The sequence below is a fragment of the Helianthus annuus genome, chromosome 9 (assembly GCF_002127325.2).
Source record: "Helianthus annuus cultivar XRQ/B chromosome 9, HanXRQr2.0-SUNRISE, whole genome shotgun sequence".
In the NCBI taxonomy this organism is placed as follows: Eukaryota; Viridiplantae; Streptophyta; class Magnoliopsida; order Asterales; family Asteraceae; genus Helianthus; species Helianthus annuus.
Window position 1 is genome coordinate 140,559,346 of NC_035441.2, and position 12,586 is coordinate 140,571,931.

Consider the following 12,586-nt stretch of genomic DNA (forward strand, 5'->3'; position numbering starts at 1 on the left):
CAGCAAAAAGAGAAACTGATGCTTATAATCAGGATATGCTCAATAGGGGTATCGCTAATATCCATATTTTAGCAACCACTGCTGCTGATCCAAACCTGGAACAAATGCTAGCACCCCAACCACAAAATCCTGATCAACCCATGGAAGTAGAAGACCAGATAGAAATGCCTGATTTCAACCCGGAGGAAATACCTAGGGTACCTGCACCTGATCCTCTAGACCCAAACAACTACGACCCCTGGTGGGACGATGTTAGGGACTACGTGCAACAAAATCCAATACAGGAAAATGTGCCAATGCCCAACTTAGGAGCTTACCCAGGGTTAGATCCTCAAGATCCCTACAACATTAGTGATGCATATGTTAGGGAAATTTTAGAGAATCCATACCCATACCAGGCCCCTATGCCTCCGTATCAGGAACCCATACCTCAGTTTCCAAACCCAATCCTAGAACCTGCACCCCCAATGAGTGCAGAAAATGTCCAGGAACTTAGGACTTTTGGGGAGGAAATTTTAGAAAGCAGTGATCGTATGCGACAGGTGGGAGAACGCCTCGTATGGAAATACGATGAGCGTAATATGGATTTTTGGATGAATCCATATCAGTGAAGGTGATGGTAGAAACAGTAATAATAATAATAATAAAATAATATATGTGTGTATGTGTTAGAAAAAAAAAAAAAAAACTACGGATGCATACTATTAGTATTGTAGCTTTACATTTCAGTCGGTACTGTAATTTTTATTTCTGTACTGGTGTGTATTGATGCATACTATATAAATAGAGTAAAAGTCGCAATGCTCGACGTTTTTGGTTAAACGTGCGTGTTATGTGATTGGATATATTCAAATATTAATTGTGATATTAATATTTGGTAAATGTTTAAAATTCAGATGGCCGACGCGGGAAATCAAGAAAATCTGAATAACGATAACCAGAGTAACATTAACGTGGTTAATGAGAATTCGGACAATAATAACAACGGAAACCAAATGGATAATAGTGCCGTTCAACATATAGTGGCACAAGGAATTATAGATGCAATGCCCTTTATTATTCAAACGGTTCAGGAAGCGAATAATAAAAGTAAGCATAGCAGTAAGCGACCAACTGAACCAGAAAATAGCGTAAACAATGGACCCATACTTCAAGCGCCCGTTCCCAAAAGAAGAAGAACCATGCCACATGGTTGTTCTTACAAGGAATTCTGGTCCTGCAAACCAATAGAATTCTCGGGCAATGAAGGACCCATTGCAGCTTTACGCTGGATAGAGAAAACTGAGGCAGTTCTGAAAATAAGCAAGTGTGCTGAAGAAGATAAAATAATGTTTGCTTCAAATCTGTTTAAAAATGCAGCCTTAGAATGGTGGAACACTATCCTCCAATCCAGAGGAAGTGATATGATTTATAATATGGAATGGGAAGAATTCAAGAACATGGTAGAAAGGAAATTCTGCCCTCCCAATGAAAAAGAATAGATAGCAAATAAGTTTCTGAATCTAAGAATGACCGGGGTAGACAGTAAGGGTTACACTACCACATTCTTTGAATATGCTAGGATAGTACCTACCCTTGCATCACCTGAACCGGTATTAATCTCCCGTTACATCTGGGGATTAATTGGAGAAATTAGACATGTAGTCAAGGCCGCTAGACCCCAAACCATAGAGGAAGCTGTAGAACTAGCCAATACCTTGACAGATGAGTTAATCCGTACTAGAGAAGAAGACCAGAGAAGAAACCTAACCCAAAGGCTTACTCAAGAATTCCGTTCTGGGAATTCCAATCATAGGAATGTAGGTTCTACCTCTGCACCATACTGCAAAGCCTGCAAAAAGAAGCATTCTGGAAGATGCTCTACTTACTGCAATTTCTGCAAAGCACCAGGACATAAGGAGGAGACATGCAGAAGAAAACCAACTAATGGGATGTGCTTCAATTGTGGAGAAAAAGGTCATATCAAGCCAAACTGCCCAAAATTGACCCCAGCTGCAAATAACAAGAACCCTAGAAATGCTAGAGCATTTGTTTTGACTGCAGACGAAGCCAAGATGATCCCAGACGTCATTGCTGGTACGTTTTTAGTTAATGATATTTTTGCTAAAGTATTATTTGACTCTGGTGCCAACCAAAGTTTTATTAATACTTCATTTTGCAAACTCCTAAATCAATCATTAACTAAACTACCACAAGAATGTCTAGTGGAAACCGCAAATGGAGAAACTGTTAAGATTTCTGAAATCTTGCAGGGGGCAAGAATAGAAATTTTTAATCAAAAATTTATGGCAAACCTTTACCCAATGAATCTGGTTGGATTTGATGTAGTATTAGGAATGGATTGGTTAATAGCCAATAAAGCCAGTATTTTATGTGATCAAAAGACAATTCAATTAAAATCACCAAGAGGTGAAAAGATCTCAATTAAAGGAGATAAACCATTTAGATCCACTAAATTTATCTCTGTGATGAAAACTGCAAGTTGTATAAGGAAAGGATCTATAGTGTATTTGATTTCTATAATCACTAACACTAAAGGAAAAGAGTTAAAAGATATCCCAGTAGTATCCCAATTTTCAGATGTCTTTCCAGAAGAATTGCCAGGACTACCGCCAGACAGGGAAGTTGAATTCAGAATTCATCTGTTACCAGGAACAGCACCGATTGCCAAAGCACCTTATAGTTTGGCACCCGCAGAAATGCAAGAACTGAAGAAACAACTAGACGAGTTGTTGGAAAAAGGATTCATACAGCCAAGCTCATCGCCATGGGGAGCGCCGATTTTATTTGTTAAAAAGAAGGACGGATCAATGCGTATGTGCATTGACTACCGGGAATTGAACAAAGTCACGATTAAGAATCGGTACCCATTACCGAGGATCGATGATTTGTTTGATCAACTTCAAGGAGCTCGATTTTTCTCTAAAATCGATTTAAGATCAGGATATCATCAATTAAAAGTACAGGAAGAGGATATTCCTAAAACCGCATTTAGAACAAGGTATGGTCATTATGAATTTACTGTCATGCCATTTGGTTTAACCAATGCCCCAGCCGCATTTATGGACATGATGAACCGAATATGTAAGCCATATTTGGATAAATTCATAATTGTCTTCATAGATGATATTCTCATTTATTCTAAAAGCAAAGAAGAGCATGCAAAGCACTTGCATTTACTTTTAAGTTTATTAAGAAAAGAAAAGCTTTATGCTAAGTTTTCAAAATGCGAGTTTTGGTTAAAACAAGTGCAATTTCTCGGACATTTGGTGAATCATGAAGGAATTCATGTAGATCCAACAAAGATCGAAGCAATTACCAAATGGAAAACCCCAGAGTCACCAACCGAGGTTAGAAGTTTCTTAGGATTGGCCGGTTATTATAGAAGATTTATTCGAGATTTTTCTAGAATAGCCATTCCTTTAACTAAGTTAACCTGTAAATCTGTTAGATTTGAATGGGGACCAAAACAAGAAGAAGCCTTTAGAATTCTTAAGCAAAGATTAACCCATACACCAATACTAGCATTACCAGAAGGAACTGAAGACTTTGTAATCTTTTGTGATGCTTCTAAATTAGGTTATGGATGCGTATTAATGCAACGCCAAAAGGTTATAGCTTATGCATCTAGACAGCTTAAGAGTCATGAAGGAAATTATTCGACCCATGATTTGTAATTAGGAGCCATAATTTTTGCCCTTAAGATTTGGAGACATTATCTTTATGGTAGTAAGTTTACCATATTCACAGATCATAAGAGTTTAAGATATGTCTTCGGGCAAAAAGAATTGAATATGAGACAGAGACGCTGGATGGAATTGCTTAGTGATTATGATTGTGATATCCAGTATCATGCAGGAAAAGCCAATGTGGTGGCTGATGCTTTAAGTCGAAAATATCACGAAAAGCCAAAAAGGGTACGTTCTCTTAAATTAAATCTACAAGTAGATTTAAACAATCAAATTAGAAAAACACAAGAATCAGTAATCAAGGAGGATACTGAAAAATTAAAAGGAATGATTAAAGAATTAGAACAAGGAACAGATGGAACTTGGAGGTTCCATCAAAAGAGAATGTGGATACCTAAATTAGGAAATTTACGTCACCGTATATTAGAAGAAGCTCATAAGTCTAAATATACGATGCATCCAGGAAATGATAAAATGTACCAGGATTTAAGGAAAAATTTCTGGTGGATAGGAATGAAAAAGGATGTAGCAGCTTATGTTTCTAAATGTTTAACTTGCTCACAAGTTAAAGCTGAACATCAGAAACCCTCAGGTTTGTTACAGCAATTAGAAATACCCGTTTGGAAATGGGAATTGATAACAATGGATTATGTTACCAAATTGCCTAAAACAAGGAAAGGTAATGATACAATCTGGGTGATTGTAGATAAATTAACCAAGTCAGCTCATTTCTTACCAATGAAGGAAACCTTTAGTATGGAACAATTAGCCAAATTATATGTAAATGAAATTGTTTCATTACATGGCATTCCTTTATCAATTGTTTCTGATAGAGATAGCCGTTTTACTTCTCATTTTTGGTCAAGTTTCCAAAGAGCAATGGGAACCAGGCTAAATCTAAGCACCGCGTATCATCCTCAAACAGACGGACAAAGTGAAAGGACAATTCAGACAATGGAGGACATGCTTAGAGCTTGTGTAATTGATTTTGGAGGTAATTGGGACGAACACTTACCTTTAATAGAATTTTCTTATAATAACAGCTATCACACAAGTATCAATGCTGCACCATTCGAAGCACTTTATGGACGAAAGTGCAGAACCCCAGTCTGTTGGGCAGAAATTGGAGAAAAACAATTATCTGGACCTGAAGTAGTACAAGAAACAACTGATAAAATCATTCAAGTCAAGGAACGACTGAAAACAGCACGTGATCGACAAAAGAGTTATGCCGACAACAGACGCAAACCATTAGAATTTCAAGTGGGAGATAAAGTATTATTGAAAGTCTCTCCCCGGAAAGGAGTGGTAAGATTCATCAAGAGAGGAAAGCTTAGTCCCAGGTATATTGGACCTTTCAAAATTCTTGAAAGAATAGGACCGGTAGCCTATCAGCTACAACTGCCAGAGGAAATGGCAGGAATACATGATGTATTTCATGTATCTAATCTCAAAAAGTGTTTAGCCGATGAATCACTCGTAGTACCTCTTAAGGATATAGAAGTTAATGAACAACTCAAGTTTGTGGAGAAGCCTCTGCAAATTGAAGATAGGAAAATTAAGAATCTCAAACATAAAAGACTAGTTCTGGTCAAAGTGAAATGGAATTCCAAAAGAGGACCTGAGTACACGTGGGAGCTTGAATCCGAAATGCAAAAGAAATATCCACACTTGTTCCAGTAGATCTCGAGGACGAGCTCTAAAACAAGGTGGGGAGGATATAACAACCCTCGGTAAAACCGACACCTATCATAATAATTCCGACACCCTAATATATATATATATATATATATATATATATATATATATATATATATATATATATATATCAATGTGTATTTATATGTACCCCGTATGTGAAAACCGAGCCCAAACTAGATTATACTATGTAAAACAAATAAAAACAATAATTATTAAGCTGAGGCGGGCCGCGTAGGGCCTCACCTCAAGCTTAAGCGGGCCGCGCGAGTAGGTACCAGGAGATCGCCAAAACCATAAGCCCAAGCGGGCCGCGTACATGTTCGGTTTAGTTGATGCGGGCCGCGAGCGAGCAAGATAGTGGCACAGCCCGGTGATGACACGTGTCATCATCGTGGCGAGTCTAGGGGTTGAGCCGGACAAGCTAGTCCGTTGACCGAGATTGACGCGGGCCGCGTAGGCCCTGCCCAAATGTCACGCGGGCCGCGTGGGAACCAGATTTCACAACTATAAATAGAAGGCAACGGGCCTTCAGTCTGCTCGTTCAATTTTCGATTCTCAATCACAATTTCTGTAGTAGTGTTATTATACCCGGGCATTATACCCCCTAAAATAGCGAGGTTCTGCTACGATGTAAGTATTATAACCCCTGGAGACGTATTAGATACGCTGCCCGATTGATCTAGGGTTCCGTAACGGCTGCCGTGGTTCTGCCCGACGTAGTCGTTGGAATGCCGTCTCGGGGAGGGTATTACTAATGTTAAAATGGGTTATTATACTAACACACGTGCATTTGTGTAAATTATAGATATTCACCAGGAAACCCTAAAGAATCACCTAAGACAACAATGTGAGTTGATCCACTTTTTGTTAACTGTTTTTACAAAACCTTAAATTTCCATGCGAATAACAGTTATTGAGTATTTGTAAGAATACAATTACAGTCGGTAAATTTGGGGTTTTGTATACAAAATTTGTTACCACCTGGTAAAGGAGTAACATGACCATAAGTCGGAACGACAGTACCGTGTGGTGGTAATTGATATAACTTGGAAACAAATGTAATTGCGGATGCGCCCTCAATACTGTTCACTGTGAATTTTTATTTAAACTTGATTAAACTGGGATTCACTCACCAGTATTTCCCACTGACAAAATGTTTTTAAAACGCGTTTCAGGTAACAAAATGTGAAAGCCAAATAGAAGCCAGCTGGACAGCACTGAAGGCTTGGAAAAGTGGCAATAAAGTTACCTAATAATAAAATGGATGTTTTTATAAATAGGATGTATTCCTATGAAACGTGTGTATTGAAAACTTGGGTTTTACCCATATGTTTAATGTTATAAAACATGGTGGTTTACTCTGATTAAAGTATTTCCTAACTACGGTCCTGATGAAAATTTCCGCTGCCAAATTGGATAAATAAATGTGATACCACCGAAACTGGCTCACGGCCGCCCGTTCCCGGGAGATAGGGATCCGGGGGCTGTGACAATAGGTTACACCTCAACTCCATTTCCGTAGTGGATTTTTTTCAGTTTTATACAAAGGATACCCTAAACAAATACGATGATACCCTAAAAAAATTTTAGGATACTCTTGAATTTTAGGGCTAGATCCGCCACTGGATTACAGAGTCGATATCATAATATTATGTTGCACGTCTATACTTTTAATACTTTGATATACGACTGATAAAAATAAAATTAATCTTAAATTACAATCATAAAAATATCATAAGTTTTGTGTCTAGTATGTACAACATTGAAGATTAGGGGACTAGGGGTGGTTCACTAGTGATAGAATCTATCACTCTCAATGTCCAATAAAATTATGCCATGTCATCAACCAAATTTCCATCACTAGTGATAGAAATGTAGGAGGGGTGGAATCACTAGTGATGGAATTCTATCACTCCCATTTATTTTTAATTTTCATTTTAAAATTATAAATTTCACTAATTTTTTTAATTTTTTATTTTAAATTAGAAATTAACAATAAAACACTAAAATTAAAAATTTCATTAATTTTAAAACATACTACTTCAATTTAACATACTATAAACATACAATTAACAAAAAAAAACCTACTCCTCGTCCGAATCCGGAAACTCCAAACCTAGAGAACCTACTAGTTCGATTAAATCGAATCTCAACCGAAAGTGAGTTTCTTCGTTACGCAATTGTAAATGGATATCTTGTGGAACTTGAACTTGCGTAGGAGGATCCGGCACCCAATCCGGGGATATTGCACGCCCGTCGTGTTTGATCAGCATATTGTGCAATATGATACATGCATACACTATGCTATGAATTGATTTCTTGGTCATCGAACGAACCGGTCGGTGTAGTATACCCCATCTACCCTTTAAAACACCAAATGCCCTCTCAACATCTTTTCTTGCCGATTCTTGCAATTTTTTGAACGCCTTTTCTTTAGCCTCGACAGGAAATGAGGGAGCTTTCACAAAAACAGACCAAGACGGGTAGATACCATCCACAAGATAAAAGCCTCGTCTGTAATGTCGACCGTTAACATAGAAAGGAGAGGAAGGTGCGGTACCATCCGTTACACTTTGGAACAACGGCGACGTGTGCAACACATTGATGTCGTTGTTTGAACCTGGAACACCGAAATACGAATGCCAAATCCATAAATCATTCGACGCCACCGCTTCTAGTATGATGGTTGGTTTTTTGATGTCTCCCCTCACATACGCCCCTCGCAACTCTCTTGGACAATTTTTCCACTTGATATGTGTACAATCGATGCTACCGAGCATCCCGGGAAAATGCCATCTAGCCTCGTGTGCGGCGTAAATACGTGAGATGTCGTGGCTCGTCGGTTTTCGTAAAAACTCGTTAGTATACAACTTAATGACCGCATTGCAAAAAAATTGCAAACATTCACGTGAAGTTCTTTCAGACATAGCTAGGTATTCATCATATTGATCGGGTGGGTTACCTGTCGCTAGTTGGCGAATGGCGGACGTGCATTTTTGTATCGGCGTGAAACTTGGTTTGCCCCTCGCATCGTAACGTTCTTGAAACCATTCCTCGCTTGCTTCGATGTCTCCAACAATCTTTAAAAATAATTCTTTGGGTAAACGAAACCGATCTCTAAACGTTTCGGCATTGTATAGCGGGTTTTCCACAAAATAATCGTTCATCAAAACTTCGCTGGCACTTATACGATCACGGTCGACCATCTTCTTCTTTGGGCGGGACGACTCGGCATCAAGCTCGTTATACACCGACACAAAATAGTTTAGCGTGTCGTTGTCGGAAGACAACTCGGTATCGGTATCGCTAGACATCGGAAACGTCGAATCCGTAGGGAATTCCATTTGAGAAAGATATAAAAATTGTGTGAAATGGGTTTAAAATGGTTTAAAAGATATAGTTTGGTGTGTGAAAAATGGTTAAAATGTAGATATATATAAATAGATAAAATGGATAATTTTTTTTTATTGAATGTTACCGTTTTAAAACGGTCAAATGGTTCAAACGGTCGGATTTTTCAAATGTTTAACGCGTTGTGGGTGTAACGCGTTTTCTTTATAACGCGTGGAACTAGAACCGGCGGCGGTGTAGCCTTGCACTTCAACGTGTGATAATCGTTCATCACGCTACCGCCCCGAGTCCCCTTAAGCCATGGCGTAATTAAGTTGTAAAAAAAAAACCATTACTTTCGTGTGCAATATGCAAAACAACAAAACAAAGGTGCCAAACGTTTAACTTACAAAAAAACAAAACAAATTTCGCTCAAGTTCTCCTAAAATGCAGTGTTCAAACCTAACGTGTAGTTTGAACTTTGAATTCGTCCGACGAAAAAGCAAAACCAGAACAAACATTCACCCTCTGAATATTTCACTCACCACTCATGCTCATCATCTTCCTTACATATCTCAATCCCCATTTCATTTCACTCATCAATGAATAACTGATTATATAATTTCAATCATCATATTTTAAAAAAAACCACTACTTACATTTCTAATATGGCTTCCCGGAGGCTTCTATCCTCCCTTATCCGCCGTGTTAAACCACCATCAATCACCAAATCCCACCACCACAACCCACCAATCCAATGTCCACGTTTTCGTCCTTCACCAGCCGGTTTTTTAATAAACCATGCAGCCAAGGCACGATTTGCCACGGCTGCTGTGGCTCAGGCATCTCCGGCGTCTTCCAAGGAAACCGGGAAGGTTACGGATGAGTATTCGGGTAAGGGTTCTGTGGGAGAGGTCTGCCAGGTGATCGGTGCAGTGGTGGATGTAATATTTGAAGAAGGGTTGCCGCCCATTATGACCGCGTTGGAGGTGATGGATAACCCGACTCGCCTTGTGCTTGAGGTGGCTCAGCATTTGGGAGGGAAGGCGGTGCGGACGATCGCTATGGATGGGACTGAAGGGCTTGTTAGAGGCCAAAAAGTTCTCAACACCGGCTCACCGATCCTTGTAAGATTTTCGTATAAAACATATACATAGAGATGAGTGGTTAAAAATAAAAAGGCGGTTATGGTTATGATGCATCAATGTTTTTAAAGAATAATCTGAAGGTTTTTTGGTAGATTTTTGGTGTGATGATATAATAATGCTAATGATGTCAAGTGTTTATGACAGGTTCCTGTTGGCAGACCAACACTTGGTCGTATTATAAATGTAATTGGAGAGGCTATTGATCATAGGGGTGAATTAAGTAAGGCTGCATAATGTGTCCATGCAACATTTTCTATATTGTTCCCTTTGTTAGTTATTCTCTTATTCAAACTATACTAACGGTTTTTAATTGTTTGAAAATCAAAGAAACGGACCACTATCTTCCGATTCATCGTGAAGCTCCAGCTTTTGTTGAACAGGCAACTGAACAGCAGATCTTAGTCACCGGAATCAAAGTAATTATACTTATAGATCATAAACTTATAATAACTTTTAACTGTTTTCACTTTCATGTTTATGTTTATGTTTTATTTTTTTTTTCGGTTTGTAGGTTGTGGATCTACTTGCTCCCTATCAAAGAGGTGGTAAGATCGGCTTGTTTGGTGGCGCAGGTGTCGGGAAGACAGTGCTTATTATGGAACTCATTAACAACATTGCAAAGGCCCATGGTTTGTTTAATTTATTTTGTTGAGTAATTATAGGCATGTTTGATATGAACCGGATAAAACGGGTGTTGGTGTTGTTAATCAGGTGGTTTCTCTGTGTTTGCTGGGGTTGGTGAGCGGACTCGCGAAGGAAATGATTTGTACCGAGAAATGATTGAAAGTGGTGTGATAAAGCTCGGGGACCAGCAATCTGAGAGCAAGTGTGCACTTGTGTATGGTCAAATGAATGAGCCTCCTGGTGCTCGTGCTCGTGTTGGGCTCACGGGACTCACTGTTGCTGAGCACTTCCGCGATGCTGAAGGCCAGGATGTGCTTCTGTTTATCGACAACATTTTCCGCTTCACTCAGGCCAACTCTGAGGTGTCTGCTTTGTTGGGGCGCATTCCGTCTGCTGTGGGTTACCAACCGACATTAGCAACGGATCTTGGAGGTCTTCAGGAACGTATTACCACAACTAAGAAAGGTTCCATTACATCTGTGCAAGCCATCTATGTGCCCGCAGATGACTTGACGGATCCTGCTCCCGCAACTACTTTCGCTCATTTGGATGCCACCACCGTGCTTTCTCGACAGGTACCCTCATCGTTACATGACCATTTCCCACACCATACGACTATAAGATAATAAAAACTCCATAAGTTGTTATGTATTATTAATCAACTATATATAGCAACGAGTATGTTTGCAAATGAAAACCAATCAAATTATATATCTGATAAAAAGTTCATTTTTTATCAACTAAAGTGGCGCAGGAGATTTCACTCTAGCGTACGAGGTTTTAATCAAGGATCTATGTTTGTGATTGATGACACTTGTCCTCCTGATATTGGTGGAAATTAAAAAAATAAATAAAGTGACTATTTTCGTAAGGGAAATTTATCAAAACAAACATGTTGACTCACTTTTTAACAAAAAAGACATTGACTTGTAAACGTTGGCTAAGCCGGCAAATTTGGGGGCTAAGACGGAAAAGGGGGGGGGGGGATAGGGCTTAGCTGGCAAATTTGGAGGCTAAGCCGACAAAAAATGTTAGTAGCCGGCAGTCAATGTCTATTTTGATAATTTGCTTGGTCAACTTATCTATTTTGATGATTTTTCATTCCCGTAATTTAATAATTCATGTTTTTTTTGATAATTTCCTCGGTCGAAATGAGTATTTACGTGATTTTCATTAAAATTAATTAAGTTATATCTAACAAACAACATATACTAATCTTGTGGCCTAACTACAAATTAACATACAAAAGGATGTTTTTATCGGTTTGTTTTTGCCGATCAATATAATGATAAATTTTAATGTAGATTTCCGAGCTTGGAATCTATCCGGCTGTTGATCCATTGGATTCAACATCTAGAATGCTTTCTCCTCGCATTCTCGGTGAGGAGCATTATAAAACTGCTCGCGGCGTGCAAGAAGTTCTCCAGAAGTACAAAAATCTTCAGGATATTATTGCTATTTTGGGAATGGACGAGCTTAGTGAAGACGACAAGATGACTGTTTCACGTGCTCGTAAGATCCAACGTTTCTTGAGCCAACCCTTCCATGTTGCTGAAGTGTTCACAGGCGCTCCTGGGAAGTATGTAGATATAAAAGAAAGCGTCGCGAGCTTCCAGGTACCATTCATATTTATCAAAAATGTTTCAATGTTTATGACCAAATATCAAATTGTTTTGGATGGTTTGTTAATGTTATACATATGTAGGGTGTTCTTGATGGAAAGTACGATGATCTCCCGGAACAATCTTTCTATATGGTTGGTGGAATCGATGAGGTGATTGCTAAGGCTGAGAAGATCGCCAAGGAGAACGCTTAGTTAAATTTTATGTTAACGTCGTTGTTTTATCCATGATAAACTTATTTGTAGAGTCGCCGCTCGACTCTTGAGCTTTTTTTGTTTGTGCATTCTTGGTGGGTAACGACCCATTTTTTGCCCCTGGAGGTGCATTTTAAGGCGATTAACTTCTGTATTCTGTTTTTGGACTAGTAGAAATAAAATTTTGCCTTTAATGTATCTACATTTGTCTGCTTGCTTGCTGTCTAATTTTTTTTTCAGTCTAGTGTTCTTTGGTTGGGACACACATGCACGGAAGG

At 38.8% G+C, this 12,586-nt stretch overlaps 1 protein-coding gene across 1 annotated transcript; it reads left to right on the forward strand.

The window, feature by feature from the left end:
- The first annotated feature begins 9,240 nt into the window (after nucleotides 1–9,240).
- LOC110878970 (ATP synthase subunit beta, mitochondrial) lies at nucleotides 9,241–12,468 on the forward strand. Its single transcript, XM_022127373.2, has 7 exons — nucleotides 9,241–9,847; nucleotides 10,013–10,088; nucleotides 10,196–10,284; nucleotides 10,380–10,497; nucleotides 10,580–11,067; nucleotides 11,797–12,108; nucleotides 12,198–12,468. Exons 1-7 carry the CDS (start codon nucleotides 9,389–9,391, stop codon nucleotides 12,306–12,308), a joined length of 1,653 nt encoding a protein of 550 aa, XP_021983065.1. The 5' UTR covers nucleotides 9,241–9,388; the 3' UTR covers nucleotides 12,309–12,468.
- The last annotated feature ends 118 nt before the right edge of the window (nucleotides 12,469–12,586 follow it).

What these genes read in the sequence shown, in the direction of transcription:
- LOC110878970 (XM_022127373.2), top strand. Translation starts at nt 9,389, where the DNA reads ATGGCTTCCCGGAGGCTTCTATCCTCCCTTATCCGCCGTGTTAAACCA. An exon ending in ACACCGGCTCACCGATCCTT is followed by an intron (nt 9,848 to 10,012) that starts GTAAGATTTTCG and finishes TGTTTATGACAG; the next exon opens with GTTCCTGTTGGCAGACCAAC. An exon ending in CAACATTGCAAAGGCCCATG is followed by an intron (nt 10,498 to 10,579) that starts GTTTGTTTAATT and finishes GTTGTTAATCAG; the next exon opens with GTGGTTTCTCTGTGTTTGCT.